General features: G+C 47.5%; 1 protein-coding gene across 2 annotated transcripts in view; it reads right to left on the bottom strand.

Annotated features, from left to right (window-relative positions):
* MTMR14 (myotubularin related protein 14) overlaps positions 1-15143 on the bottom strand; it is a 31200-nt gene that overhangs the window by 9987 nt on the left and 6070 nt on the right. For both annotated transcript variants that reach the window (XM_036391039.2, XM_036391040.2), the window contains exons 5-17: positions 14515-14575; positions 13877-13999; positions 13276-13349; positions 10450-10520; positions 9768-9842; positions 7375-7441; positions 6306-6391; positions 6003-6079; positions 5721-5757; positions 4263-4333; positions 3590-3639; positions 3244-3382; positions 367-543 (exon numbers count right to left, since the gene is read on the bottom strand). In XM_036391039.2, coding sequence (XP_036246932.1) covers positions 367-543; positions 3244-3382; positions 3590-3639; positions 4263-4333; positions 5721-5757; positions 6003-6079; positions 6306-6391; positions 7375-7441; positions 9768-9842; positions 10450-10520; positions 13276-13349; positions 13877-13999; positions 14515-14575 — 1108 coding nt within the window. The remainder of the gene's footprint in view (positions 1-366; positions 544-3243; positions 3383-3589; positions 3640-4262; positions 4334-5720; positions 5758-6002; positions 6080-6305; positions 6392-7374; positions 7442-9767; positions 9843-10449; positions 10521-13275; positions 13350-13876; positions 14000-14514; positions 14576-15143) is intronic.

The raw sequence follows: 15143 nt of genomic DNA, 5'->3' as shown, positions 1-15143 counted from the left end.
TTCCCCAAACACCACAGCCATTTCAAACCCTGGTGGATGTGTTAGACAGAGAAAGTGCTGTGAGCTGCAAGCATGCAGGGCGCAGAGATGCCAGAGCTCAGAGTTGAGGCATGCGCTGAGGACAGGCATATGACAGCTGGCTGTTATCAGCACAGCTCCTTGCTCCTCTAGGGGCTCAGGCAGGAGTGTCTGTGTTCAAGGGCCAGCACTTCAGATAAGGTCAGACTAGAGAGGAACAGGCCTCCCGAGGTTTATCTGTAGACACAAACACAGGTGCTCCAGTGTTCTCAGAACCATACAAGTGCAGCCCTGCACTCCCTTTACCAGACACTCATTTTGCTGAGAAACGCCTTGCTCCCACCTCACCTGGATCTGGGCACTTCTAGTGGGCTGCTTCCAATCCTCAGGAAGTTATCAGAATGGGTTGATGAGGAGGAGCTGGAGGACTTGACTTCAACCATCCCTGTGGAAGGCAGCCTGTCATCAGACTGCTGTGCTCTGCTCCAGAGCACGGCTTGCGGTGACGATGCACAGCTCTTCCTCCTGAGGGATAGAGGACGTGGGTGAGAAAGCTGACTTTTCTATATACTCCAACTAGGAAGCCTTTCCACTGCAGGCTGGAGTTTAGCCCAGCAGCTACAAGCTCTTGTTTCACTGAACCCGCCCTCCTCCCTCCCAAGGAACCATGAGTCACGGTAAGGGCTCAGCGAGGGGGTACGCTGAGCTCAACCCATCTCAGCCCATTCTTTTATAGATCACCATCCACGTGACCTGCAAATCAGAGATGGGAGAATGCATCGGCCCACACACACACAGCGATTGCTTTGTTTAGTCTAGCAGCAAAAATGCCTTGAGCAAGGGGCCTCCCAGCGGGGAAAGACCATTTCAATCTGCTCCAACTCCTCAGTATCAGCCCAGGTGGGCGTTCGTGCGCACCGAGAGCGACAGGGACACACCACCAGCGTTATTTTCCCTTTCAGCAATTCCCTTTGGGCACCACTGACCACACTTCTGACCATGTGCCTAGAGCTGACACTCACTCCAGAGGTAGGTACACTTCAGTTCTTTCTCTGTCTATGCTGACAGCCCAAACTGCTCTGGCTTCTTTCCTAGCCAGCACATTCAGACTCAGTCATGATTCACTGTCCATTGCTACATCAGGCCTTAGCTCACAGTACCATCCAACTACATGCCAAACAAGTACACATCTAGGACTAATTCATATCACTTCTGCACGTTCAGAAGATTTTCCTTCTTACAGTTTGTTTGTTTTTTTTTTTTCCCTGGAAAAGTCACAAGAATTTCTCCCCTTCCAAGACCACACTGAATTGGACAAAGACTCTCTATGTAAAAAAGTAAAAAAGAAAAATTCTAAAGAAAATAAACTCTAGGGGAACTCTTCCTAAAACATGGAAGGGGATCTCAGCTTTGAAATCTCAAACACTGTCAGCAAGTGCAGCTAAAGACAGGCTCATTGTACAGTGGAAAGTGCGATATCCTCCCTTCATTTTTTGAAGGGTGTCCACCCTCAAACATCACACCACAGCCTCTCTTAAGCTTTATTCATCTCATGTTATCATAGCTGCCAACATCTCCAAGTACAGCCTGCAGAAACAGGTCTGAACAGCTAAAAATCAAATGCCTCTCCCTGCACAGAGACTGTGAGGCCACCTGTTTTCAGGGCAACACAATAAAGTGCATCCCCTCATGCTATGCAGAGCACAGCTCATCCAGCTTGCAGCAAGCCCTATGTATTCTCCAGACTACAGAGCCACAACAGCCTGCAGTAAAACGCCCGTGACCAGTCTTCTCACTGAGCACTCATGGCAAGGCTCACAACCTTCCCCTTTCCCAAGCTCATGCCCTCCAGCATGGCTCAAACCATCCCTGCAGAGCAGCTGCTGGCCCCATCACAGTCTGAGGTCTCTCACAGAAATAAAAGCAACCCAGAGTTAGGAAGCACATTGCAAAATCAAGCCCTGATCCACACAAGTGCAGATATCTCCTCCAGCATGCTCTGGTCACTTCACATCTTGTAAAAAAGCACACATAGGTTCTGTGCAGCAGAATCCAGTCTGTATGTCCTGAGCACTCAGAGCAACACAAATGCTTCCAGTTCACTACCCTGCAGCCCTGCAAGTGGAAAATTGTTCTCTACTCAATGCAGTCACTTTGATGTGGATAGGCAGGCTCTGTGTGTTAAGAGGACTCCGTGTTGCTCACTTGGCGAAGAGTTTGGGACATTCCATCTCCATTTTGTGATTCTGCAGGGATATTCTCCTTTCCCTTCTCAGCACTTTAGACTGAACATACAATGTGCTTTAGAAAGGCTGCTGCCACTAGCATGGCTGCAAGCTCAGTCCCAGAGGATTTCAAATGCCTCCAGCACAACCCAGATTTAATTTAAAATAATTGCAATATAAAATAGCATCTTCACATGTGCTGAGGGAGAGGAGAGAAAAATTAAACTGAGAGGGGCAACCCTACAGCAAGGCTCTGAAATCCCCAAACAGCACCAAAAATTCCACAAGCAAGTCCAAAACCTGTCCCAGAGCAGCAGAGTTGCCAGACACCTTCCCCTCTTCCAGACAGCCACCTGCATCCCCAGGAAAGTCCTCTGTGACCCTCTATCAAGAGGCAGTACCGAAAATTCTGTATTCTCCCCTGGAAATGTCTCTAAGCAGTGCTGCAGGCAGGAACCTGCTTTCAGCTCACACACCTCATGCTGGTAGAGGGGCTAAAATTTAGAGGGAATTTTTGGCCACCCAGCCCAGCTCCCACTAACTGCAGACACTCTCTGTGTATAATGTCTTTCCTAAACTCTGATTAAGCTTCATTTTAGGGCAGGTAAACCATCTCCACTTTTCCCTGGGGAGGCTGCTGTGAAATGTAATTTTTCTGGTAGTTTGGAACAATCTTTTAAAAGTAATAAAATCCTTTGTGGATGAAGTTTAACAGAAAAACTGGTGAAAATGAGACAAATGTGCTTTACTCTCATCTATGTACAAACTTTGGAGCATCCCTGCAGAACCCTGACAGCCTTTTAACATGGGGTGGCCTCCAACTTTGGATGCAGAAGCTCTGGAGTACAAATTGCAGCAAAGCTTCTGACAGCCAGATTCCTCCCCCCACTGTAAGGAATCCATGCTACAGAGAGCAAACCTGGAGGGCAAGACACTTCAGAAATATGTTTTCCATCAGCCAGCCCCTTTTGTTCAGCCCACCAAGTGGTTTTCTCCTCACCATGCTGCTTGAGCCTGTGCTCCTGCTGGCATCAGCTCCACTGCTTCATAGGTAAAGCTCCCAGCTGCTCCAGGGGAACTTTCCATCCCCAGGGAGAAGTCACTGCTCAGGCTTGTGGTGCTGCCTCGGTCTTTCTGCTCTAGAGAGAAGAAAACAGAGCTACCTGAAGACCAGCTTGGTTTCATTCACTTTCTCTCCCTTTCAGCAACACACTTTCCCATGCCCTGTGTTCTTGCAAGGCCCCACAGGCAGCACACCCATTTGGGGTCATCCTGAAGCTGGGAACCCAAGCCCACAAACAATGAACCATTAGCAGCACGCAGGGGCACTGATGCTTGACACTCACTGAGCATGCAGATCTCTTCCAGGGTGAAGCCAGGTGGCAAACTCTTCCTTCTGGGGAAGGAAAGACAAAGTTACCTCAAGCACACTTCAGGGCAGGCTGGCCACAGCCAGGTCTCTGTCACACACACAGCAGATCAGAGTAGTGGGGAATTAGCTATGCAGGGGCAGAGGGGAGAGGATGGGCCAGTGTGCACTGTCTGACTCCTAACAGTCCCCACCCAAACTCCCTATGCTGTGAGAAGGTGGCAACAGGCAACACTGCACATGATGTGCTTATTCAGAGCATCCAGGGTGGGCTTTGCTTCTTTCTGTCCCTTCTGAAATAAGGTTTTATGCTGGGCAGTCTGTTACAAACCAGCCACCCCTCTGTGCCCACCAGTGCCTGATGGAGCTTGCTGTGCAGCCTGCTTGAGCCAGAGCACACATCTCTGGGCTCACCTGTGCTAAAGCAGCCACGGACAGTCATTAGGCAGAGAGCACATTTCAGCATGGACAGTTTTTCAGAGCACAACGTGGCATCTCACAAGCCTCGGCCCCATTTTGCAGCCTTCAGAGTGCAGAATAAATTAAAGAAAACTGGGCCAGGACACCAGGGCTTCCATCTCCCCAAAGAAGCAGCACTAACAAGCTCCCTGGCTCTGTAGCCCATGCAGCAGCAAGCACAGGCTCCTTACCTCTGTGACTTCAGAGCAGAGAACTCCTCAGAGGTGATGTGCTTCAGAAAATTGAAGCAGAAAAAGAAAATCTGAGCAAAGGGAAAGAGAAAAGCGGTTCAGGAATGAACCCGAGGGCTCCATGAAGCCTCTTATCTTGATGAGGAGGTGCTGGCAGGAAGGAGATAGCAAAAAATCTGCAGCTACCAGCCTCCAGTGTGCCACGGGCTGCCAGCATCCCATCCTGGGCCTTCTCTTCCATGTAAACTGCCCCTCTGCTCCCTGCCACAGGGAGGCCCAGAAAGGAAGGGGAACAAGAAGTCTCCTTATCAATGCCTTGCACACATGCTGCAAGCCCACAGCAGGTACTTATGCCATCAGTGCAGAATGTACAGAGACGGGAGCAGCTGCTTATACACCCAGGTGAGCAGCAAACCCAGCAGCATTTGTGGCCCCAAGCTTGTGCCCTGCCACACCCCAGTCTGCTCTGCATCACTCACTGTGCCTCTGCCACCTCACCCACCCGTGCAGAGCTGTGCCCTTCTCCTGGGAGAAGTGGGGAGCAGGGAGTGCCAGAGGCAGCCAGGCACCCCCTGTCCTGCTGCAGACACTGACTCCACCCATGACCAAGCAGGCACCAGAGCAGAGCTCTCAGGCTTGAGCCAGCAGAACTCCAGGGAAGGAATGAATAGGAGGAATGATACTGACTCTTTCAGGGGATTCTGTACCCCTGAAAGATAGAAAATAGTCCAGAGCTGTGTCTCTGCTGTTTGAAAGCAGAAGATTCCTTAGTATGGTGAGAGTTCAAGGAGCAAGGGAATAGCAACAGGGTTAGACAAACACCCCACCTCTTTTCTATTCAGAAATGATAGTGCACTATACTGCAACTATAGTCAGAGCAATCTTTTCTTGTTGTTCAACAGTGAAAGATTTTGAAGAGAATTACTTCCACTAATTTTAAGTGTCCTCCAGACCCACATGTGCACCCACAGACACATCCCACCAAACTCACACACCAGAACCAGCACAAGCTGCTCCATGAGCCTGTGATGACATGCAAGCCACATGCAGCTGCAGCACCCAGGCAGGAGGGCTGGCACTCAGGACAAGCACACAAGACTATCCAGCTTTATTTTCAAGGAGTCACACACCTTAAGCATCCTTCTCACTGCTGAGCTGAACAGCAAGTCCTAGCACCCTCTGATGTGGGGCCTGAACACTAATGGCACAGGAAAGAAACTGACAGGAGTGACACCCCCCAACAAAACTGTAGCCTGAGAGAGAAGTGACCCCACAACTTATGCATTACAAAGTGACAGGGCAAGGCTCTTACCATGTATTTCCAGCACCCGAACAATCTTTTTAGAGCCCAGCCACACCACTGATACTACCAGGAGCAGGCAGTGAATGCTGCTACCATAAACAGCTATCCTGAGAACACAAAGCAGTGCTCAGCGACTGCCCCAGACCAACACTCACCTCTTCTCCTTTACTGAGTCGATCAACTAACATGTGCCTGAAAGAGAGCAAGGGAAGCTCAGTCACATGCCAGAATCAGCAGAAGAGCACAAGCTGCCAAGAACAGCCAGATGCCTCAGCCCTCAGGTAAAAAAAAAAAAAGGCATCAGCCCTTCTTGTCCCAGCTCATTGGGACCTGCTCAAACATCAACCTTTGGCTGTGAACAAATATCAAAATGACCCCTCAAGGCTTCTCCCCTGTTGCACAGGGATGCACATGTGAGTAAAACTTATCATGCCTACCCAAAGAGAAACCAGTCATAGGCCACTGTCAGGTAGAGAATCTCAGATGGCTCCAGGGACGTGTGGATCAGCCCATCCTGCAAAGCAAACAAAGCCTTCAGGCAGCAGCCCTGAGGACTAGAACTTAGGAAGTCATGATCTGCTGAAAATTGTCATTGTAATCCAGGGTGCCCATCTTCCTCTACCTGCCTGTGACAGCACATCCGAAGGAAGATTAACAGCTCCACCACCACTGCCTGGTGACAGTCACTCACCCTCCAAGCAATCAGGCCCAGAAACAGAGGAGGTCAGCCAGGTACTCACAGCCCATAAGGAGAGGCGCAGTAAGGAGATGAAGAGAGGCGTTCGATCCCAGCCGGATATACAGTGCACCAGGAGCCCGCTGTCATCTGCTCCAGCAGCAGGAAGGAGAAGGGAAAAAAAGGATGTTGCAATGAAAGGAATGATTTCTTTATGGCAAATCTGTAGAGACAAGCTACTCTCTGTACCCACAGACCAGGCTCAAGAGCAGAGCTCAGCCAGAACATTCTGTCTTAAATACAGCAGCCAGCCAATTGCTCAGAGTGTCCTGGGCTGTCAGTGGCACCAGCTGATGTGCTGTCCTGGTCCTGACAGCTGCTCAGGACACAGAGTCATTAGGTATGAACATCACTTTACTACCCTGAACATACACCTACCCAGCTGTAACCCACTATCACAATCTATTCCTACACTGGTGAGAAAACAGCTTCAACTGAACATTTTTTTCAGTCTCACTACTCTTCCTACTGCACACTGAGCAGAGGCACACAAAAGGCACAAATCCTACACCCTACAGAAAACCTGCAGTGTGTCCCAACACAGCTACTGCATGAGACTATAGCTGGCCATGCTGTCAGAGCCAGCCATGGCTCCATCCATCAGTGCTAGGTCACAGTGCCCAGAGGGAATGGAATGCCACACAGGGCAACAGACACTCTTTGGAGAGTTGGGATTGTCCATGGTGAAAGGGGGTGGAAGGGGCTCTTAAACAGGCACCAAATGAGATCCTGTGTTGGTGAAACAAAACACAGGTAACCAGCAAAACAAGAGTCAAAAAGTAAAGACACAATGTTCCTACTCTTCAGGTTTAAAGTAGTAAAACAATAGGCTAAGTTTTCAGATATCCCTTCATATTCAGGAGGAAAGGGTTTTCAAGGAATCAGCAAGTTCCTCTCTAAGAGGCGAGTTGGAGTTCTGAGATGGTAGGACCATCACCCTGTTTTGAAGGGAGAGAATTAAAAGTGACTTCTGTACTGGGAGCTGATCCACAGTGGCACTAATACCATCAGCTGTTCTTCCAGGGACAGTGACTGCTCCAGTTACACTGCTGGGAGCCAGGAGTTTGCCTTACCATCACTATTGATAATGGAGATCAGCAGCTTCAGGTAGTTCTGTGTCTGCTGTACGAGGTCCCAGCTCTGCAGGAAGAGGAATGTTGATGGTAAGGGTCACAGCCAAAGGCTGCTCTGCAGTTCAGAGCTGCTCTATCCAGAACAGCAGCAAAGCAGAAATAACCACATAGCCATTCCTCAAAGTGACAGACTTCCCCATTGTATCAATTCCCCCATCCTCTGCAAAAGGCACTCTGGGACAAGATAACAGGTAGACAAATAAAACAATAAAAGGCCATCTCTGCTGTCTTCCTGGCTGGCAGAGGACCTGCTTTGCTTGCAGCCCCAAAGCTGCAAGCAGCCCCTGCTCAGAGAGGCAGCAAACACCTGCAGAGCACTGGCCCAGTTCTGCACACGTGCACTTTTCCAAGTGGCTGAGCCACATTCCAGCCACATGTGCAACAGCAGCAGCACAATGGGATGTGCAGGCCAAGGCCAGAGGGCTGTTCCCACAACCCAAGCACTTTGCTCAAAACTCTGTGGTCCTTGAAAATATCCCCAGCTGGCTGCTGACCCTCACCCACCCTCCAGACAGGCATTGGACTTCTTCAGTAACCCCCAAGTAGCAGCAGAACTACAGAAGGGCTCTGAACTCAAGAGAACTCCAGTACTACAGGACATACAGGTGAAGAACATCAGAACAAACCCAAGCTTGTCACTTGACCATCATGTCATGAGCAGATGCAGGGAAATTCAGTGGTTTGATCAGAATCAGGACTAGCTCAAGGGAAATAAGATAGCATGGGCAAGGAAAAAGCAGAGTGGGACACATTTCATGGCAGAAATGTTAGTGGTGCAAGCGACATGTGACCACAAGCAACAGAACCCTTGCTGTGTGCCTGCACGTGTGCACATCTGTGTGTAACCACACTGAAGACTAGAGTCAGACACAGAGCATATTGCTCAGCCATGAAGCCTGCAGAGCCACAAAACGTTAGGGAAACGGGGAACACAGTCAGCCTGCAGCAGAAAAACACATAATTACAAAATCTTTTATCTGCCCAATTCAATCCATCTTCTGCTTATTTTAGAAGGCATCATCCAATTATCCAGTCTGATCCCTCTGTATCACGAATGAGAAAGTTTCCTTCAGTTGCCCCACGTAAAGCCTGAGGCTTGCACTTGGCAACATCTTTGCCCAGAGAAGCATCTCAAAAGGGGTGACAGCTCATTACTCCTTTGGCAGCATGTTCCAGCAGATTATCCTCAAAAGTAATGTGCAAGACTCCTTTTCCTTATCTGAAGTCTTGATTTCAGATGCAGATATTGCTTCCTGTGCAGCTCTTCTTCCCCAGATTGAAGAGTGCTTTAGAATTACTATTTTCTCCCTAAAAATGTACTTATACATTAATCACCTTAGTGATTAGCTAAACAGACTGACAACTTCAGTTTTGAGTGAAGCATGTTCTCCAGGCCTCAAATAATTTCTGCATCTATTTATTACACCCTCTTCAATTTTTAATATCCTTTTTAAAATACGGGCTGCTCAGTATTCTAGTGAACAAATTTCTAGCCATACACAAGCTCTACTTCTATTAGTTCTGCTTCAACTTTTCTGTGATTCCGCTTATGCTGGCACTTAAACAGTATTTACATCACTGACAACAAACACTGGCCCAGCGCAGGGAGCTCTGCTGGTTCTGTGGTGCTTCCAGCCACAGGGCACAATAACGTGACATGCTCCAGCACAGTCAATCCCCACAAAACCTGGTAGATCCACTGATGTGTGAAATTGAGCATACTAATCAGTAGTATAAGGTGATACTCCCTGTTGTGAACAAAGGTAGACTTTGAAGCTTGAGCAAACAGAAGAGTTCAATTACTGTTTGCCACGCTGTCCATAGTACAGAGTGGAGACCTGCCATGGCCAGTTATGATTATCTGCTCCTCTCCCATAGGAAGGCACCTTGCAGGGCCATGAAGAAGGTGCCCAGCCCCTTGGCTCTGCCCACAGAGGAGAAGGCTGACCTCTCTCAAGACTTCCCACAACCAAGGCAGTCTGCCCAGGGCAGGTCCATGTTGAGCTGAGACTGAGAACAGGTAATACTGCTTTCTGTTTCCTGTCTTGCTCTTTACCTTTGTTAGCAACCTATCTCCCTAATGGATTGCAAATTTTTGAAAGCTACAAAAAAAGGTTTGACTTTACAGTCAGCTGCCTCGGGGCACAGCAAGCCACAGAGCTTTTGGGTACAGGATTTCCACTGCTGTTCTGAACTGTCAAGCAGCCTTGCCCCCACTGGGATGCTATGAAGTGAGCCAGATTACAGCAATAGGAGCAAGTCAGATTTCAAACCTCTCCTGATCCCTCCTGAATGCATCCCTGACCTCCCACAGAGACATCCACTTTGCTCACCTGGTACTCACTCCAATCAATATTCAGAGACTGGGTCAGAGAGACTGGGATATTTAATGGAGCATCTACATAGTCCTGTAAAAAAACCCAAACACAGTTGGTCAGAGAAAAGTCACGACTCAAAGAGACTGAGTTCCAGAAAAAAAAAAAACAAGACAACAAATGCCAAATGGTGCATGAGAAGAAAACATCTCAGCAAAGCATCTTTGGATGCAAAGTCCTGAAAACGTAAGAATAAACTCAGACTCTTGGAAGGACTAATGGACCAGAGGAGCTTTTATGTGCTCCCAGCAGTGACATCTGGGCATATTAGTCTCTGAATTTCTATAAGACTGCCCCACTCAAGCATCCTCTCAGCAGGAGACAAAAAATGAACTGTCTGAAGGCAGTTCAGAACTGAGAACCAAGGCTATCAATAAGGTCAGAATTCAAAACTGGGAGCAACCCATACCTTCCATGAGAGGTCAAGCATCCTAGACTTCAGGATAATGATTCATTTATTTTACATATGAATTTTACAATCAATAATTTAGTACATTCCATATCTGTTTTGTTTATCCTGCTGATTTCCTCCTTGTGATTAGAAATAGGCACATGACATACAGACCATCACTGAGGAACTGGGAGGCAAGACTTAAACCCAGTAAAACACACAGCTCTCCATTTTGTAACATCCGTGTACCTGTTTCCAGTTAAATATGAGACCTTCAGCTGTATAATCCCGGTCTTTGTAGTCTTTAAAAAATTCACAGCCTGCAAGAAAAGGAGATAATGAACAACGATTCAGCTAACTGGTATCTAACTAGTGAAGTGCCTGTGGGACTAGGAGTGCTGGCAGCCCCAGGCTCCAGAAATCCAAACCAATCAAAACTGCTGCCTGTGGGAAGAGAAGAGCAGTAATTCTCAGTACACTGTGCAGCAGGCCTCCAGCAACAACAGCCCAGGGCACTCAGCAGTACAGACACTCACACAGCAAAGGGCAAACTCCAAATGCAGCAAATGGGGAGCTTGAGGGACTGATTTAATTTTTTTCCTGAACAAAAGGTTTCAGCAAGGAACTATGTTTTGCAGGGCCTTGGACTTTTGCACAGATCTAAGGCATCAGCTTGACATGCTGAGTGAGAAGGAAGCACCAAAAGAAGGTGCTGGCAGAGCCCCGGGGAAAGCCAATTTTCACAGGGCATCTGCTGCAGGGAACAAGAGAGGGCTCTGTCAGACGTGGCTTGATTTCTCTCACATTACTAAATCTTCTCTTTCAAACACGGGATTTACCCTATCTGAAGGAAGGGGGTACATAACCACTCCCAAGCTGTCCCCCAAGCCCTTCCCTCCTGAAGTGTGTCCTTTGGCTCGGCTCTTCTCAACAACTATTTGAAGTCTTTGCTGCAAGCTGCAGTCACTTAGTCACAGCTGAGCAGCACCATTAGCACTGCAGCTGCCTGCAGGCTACAGAAAACACCTCTGCCAGTGTGCTGTGCACACCTCAGCAGTGCCACAGAGCCCACACCACCCAGACACCCCTGTGTCAGGCACAGATATGGAGAGAGATTCCCACCCTGCAAGTCACAAGTAACTTCAGTGGAAAAAAAATTAAGGAAAGAATCTGTGCAAGGACAGGACTAATCCTCAAATATGCAGTCAGGACACAGTCTGCCCGTTGAGATTTAACTCAAATTAAACAATGACTTCGTGCAAAGAATGGGGGATTATGGCATAAGTGTTGGCATCCACAAATACCAAATGCTTCTACAGATACCCCATTTTAACTCAAGTCTTTCACTCCAGACAGTTCTTACTCTTCACTTGGTAAAATCTGTCTGGATGGCTGAGCCCAAAGAGTGGTGGTGAACAGAGTTAAATCCAGTTGCTATTTGGTCCCCAGGTTTTGTGGTATTCCCCCTGGCTCACTACTGGGGCCTGTTTAATATATTAACTGATGATCTGGATGAGGGGACCAAGTGCACCCTCTGCAAGGAGTGGAGTCACCAGCCCTGGAGGTACTTAAAAGACAGGAAGATGTGGCACTCAGGGACATGGCTTAGTGGGGGACTGGGCAGCATTGAGTTAATGACTGGACTCTATGATCTTAAAGGTCTTTTCCAACCACAATTCTATGACTGCGTTTGGACACTGCCTTGCTCACCTAAGGCAAAAGGATCTCAGAATAACTTCAGAAACAAATTACAAAACAGAAATTCTTTCAGTGCAACCCTGGAAACATCAATAAGAATGTATCACAGCATTTGGCCAGTCACTAGAGGGGTTGCTGATCCTTAGATGTGTATGCCTTAGATTTAACAGAATGACAACATTCCCCCATGGACCAGCACTGCTGAAATCAGGCAACATCTGCAGGGAGTATTTGCAGTTTTATAAGGTTTATCTCTAGCGTGGCAGTGAAGAGCTGCTAAAAGAAAGCAGCTGTCCCAGAGGGCAGAAGAGGAAGGACCATCACTGAATAAGATTGCTTACCATATGCAGATCCTCATACAGAAACAACTCTGCAGCTTAACTCTATAGAGTCACTTCTTCATTCCTTACAGCCCTACAGAAGACCTGTGTACACAGTCTTTGTCATGTTCCAAGTCTGGCGATGTGTGCAGCAGCAACATGTATCTGTGCTATGTACTACAGAAAGCAGTAATACTCTTATTTCTGTACACTTTGGCAACCTGCATGGCAAACTTGATAAAAATCTTCATGCAGACTCTCTGAATTGTCACTAATTTCTGTATAAAAGGAAATATACTTAAAAAATATTTAAGAGCAACAACTAGCAATCAAGGAAAAGTCTTGGTCTGGATCATCCACCAGAGTTTTCCTGGTTTTGCTTTTTTCTCCTCTCCCTTTCTTTGTGCAGTAGGGAGAAAGAAGAGTCTGCAGACAGACCTCAGCACAGCAGCCTCCCATCTGATCCTGTCGCCAAGCCTGACATCAGCAGGCAGCAGGAATATTCAGTTCATCTGTAAGAGTGTGAGTGACCCAGCAGTGGTTGCTAGGCACGGGGATGGATATAGCCAAGGAGACAGGCTGCAAAGGGCTGCCTCTGTTGAACACTGCAGGCTCAGGTGAACTGTTCTGCAAGCACTGAGGATTTCTTACAGTGGAGCTCTGGAACACTAGACTAGAAATTACCCTCAAGAATTGGGTCTTTACATAACAAAGAACAAGATATGTATTTCGCATCAAGTAGTAGTTTAGAGTTGCAGAGATGTCAAAGGCCATCTTAACCAGCTCCACCTCTGGGAGTTTTCCTCTGTGCTTGAATTAATAAGGACTGCTGGGAAATTATTTTGCCACCTCAAAGAGTGCCTCATGCTGACTCTGACAGAGCATCTAGGTTCATTGCACTGTTCTCAGCTTAAAGGAGTTTTTTCTCCAGAAGGAACATAGGAAACATTAAGCAAGTCATGGTCATTTACATATACACACCCAGAGTTATTTCCCAGTGCCCAGAAACAGACTGTCACCTGTCCCTTGTGAATCCCTCTGGACATCATTCCTGTACCTGGATATGGGATGGAGAGAAGTGTGAAATCAGCGTAACGTTGAGCTTTGTCCACCTTCTCAGAAGACGTCACACTGCACAGAACAAACAGAGAACAGCAGATATTCACAGAGTGTTTTTTGCACAGACACCAGCACCCAAAAATCCACCTGTTGCATCTCCCTGGGCTATGACTTGACTCAGCTGTGAGCAGGGGCAGAACTTACTCAACACATCCACATAAATAGGTACAGCCCAAAATCACTAAGGCTTTTCTCTAAGATAAGTAGGAGAAACTGCTCCCTCTCTTCCTATGCACAGAGGGCTCCGTTGCTGTCTCCCTTCTGAAGGGGTGACTGTCTCATTGCTATAAGCTCTACAGGGAAAAAGCCACTCAGACTGCAGAAGACAGATGAAAGCAGCTATGTTGCCCATTGATACAGTTTTCTGTGGCCTAAAACCTTGGGGTTTTCTTTACAGCATCAACTAACCTATCCTGCTGTAGAATTCTTCCAGAAACTGCTCCCAGGATGCTGAGTGCACACCTGACAGCAATTCACATGTAAGGGCTACACTATCTGCAAACCAAAGCCTGCAAAAAAGCAAAAGAACCCAGACTCACTTCAAGCCAAATTTCACCTTCTTGTTTTCCACCATCAGGTCACAGATGTATCGGACAGACAGGTATCGTAGCAGCTTGATGTCGTGCCCTCTGACCTTGTCAAACAGCTGGGAGTCTGCATTTCTGCAAGACAGAATGAGGCAAGCAAGGTGAGCATGGAAGACTGACCAAGCTGAGTCTGATTCTTCCAGCTGAGCCACAGTTCTTCCCTGAACCACTTCTAGCTGTAAGCAGCACAGCATGAGCCAAGTCAGACTCTGTAAACTGACACTGCAACCTTTGTGCTCATGGTTCCTTCCCACATCTCACTCCGCTCTGGAACAAACACATGAGATACAACACAATTTCTACAGCCTGGAGATGTACTTTTAGGTGAAGTAAACACAGCCATGCCCTTCAAATGCATTTTTAATGGGTCTACATATTCCTGTGTCCAGCCCTTCCTCTGAAAATAGATTAGCAAGCTTCAGCCAGCCATTAATACTCAAGACTCTTTTCTAAAAGCAAGGAAAGTAAGACCCTGAGCCTCCTGATGGGTCTCAAGCCTGTGCTCAAAACCCAAACTAGAAAAGAGCAGAACTGAATGGCTGAGCCAGTCAGCAAACTCCCTTTTCCTCACCCCAATCATGCATACAAACCTAAACGCAGAGTCTTCCTCGGAAATGTCTTCTGCATCTGCCCAAGCATCATCAGAACCTCCTGCAAGAAAGGCATTCAGAAGTGAAGCTTTTGTGAACCAGCTTGATCCTCAATCTGACAAGATATGTATACAAACAAAAAGGTCATGGCTTAATGCCTAAGTGTGGTTCCCCATTATCCCTCTTCCTGAAAATCTTGTTTTCTAATGTAGCCCACACTTTCCTTGTCATTGCAAAGTACCTGGGCAGGTCAAACCCATGACTGACAGCCAGAGGACACCTCAAAAATGATATGCAGTGTTTTTTTAAGCCAAGCTTCAGCTCTCACACTATAGACACCCATTACTCCCCTAAGAGCTTTCCCTGGAGTCCAGTGTATCTCACCATTAGCAGCATTGATTCCCAATGATTACTCAAGCAACAGCAAGTTGTAATCCTCTTTCCTCCATTATTCCCATCCCCAGTGTTTGGGAATTGCTACCCTGAATCCTCTGGGATGCCTTTATTTGCCTATATATTTCCTGTAACTCACTCTTCAACCTCAAGCTCTTTCATCACTGAGGTTCTTTCGAGCTGTGGCACTGTCCCGTATACAGTGCTTGGAAATGGACATGAAGTTTCATTCTTTG

Source organism: Molothrus ater, chromosome 11 (assembly GCF_012460135.2).
Source record: "Molothrus ater isolate BHLD 08-10-18 breed brown headed cowbird chromosome 11, BPBGC_Mater_1.1, whole genome shotgun sequence".
Taxonomy (NCBI): domain Eukaryota; kingdom Metazoa; phylum Chordata; class Aves; order Passeriformes; family Icteridae; genus Molothrus; species Molothrus ater.
Note: the sequence above shows the minus strand (reverse complement) of the source record. Positions and strands in the feature narration are given on the sequence as shown.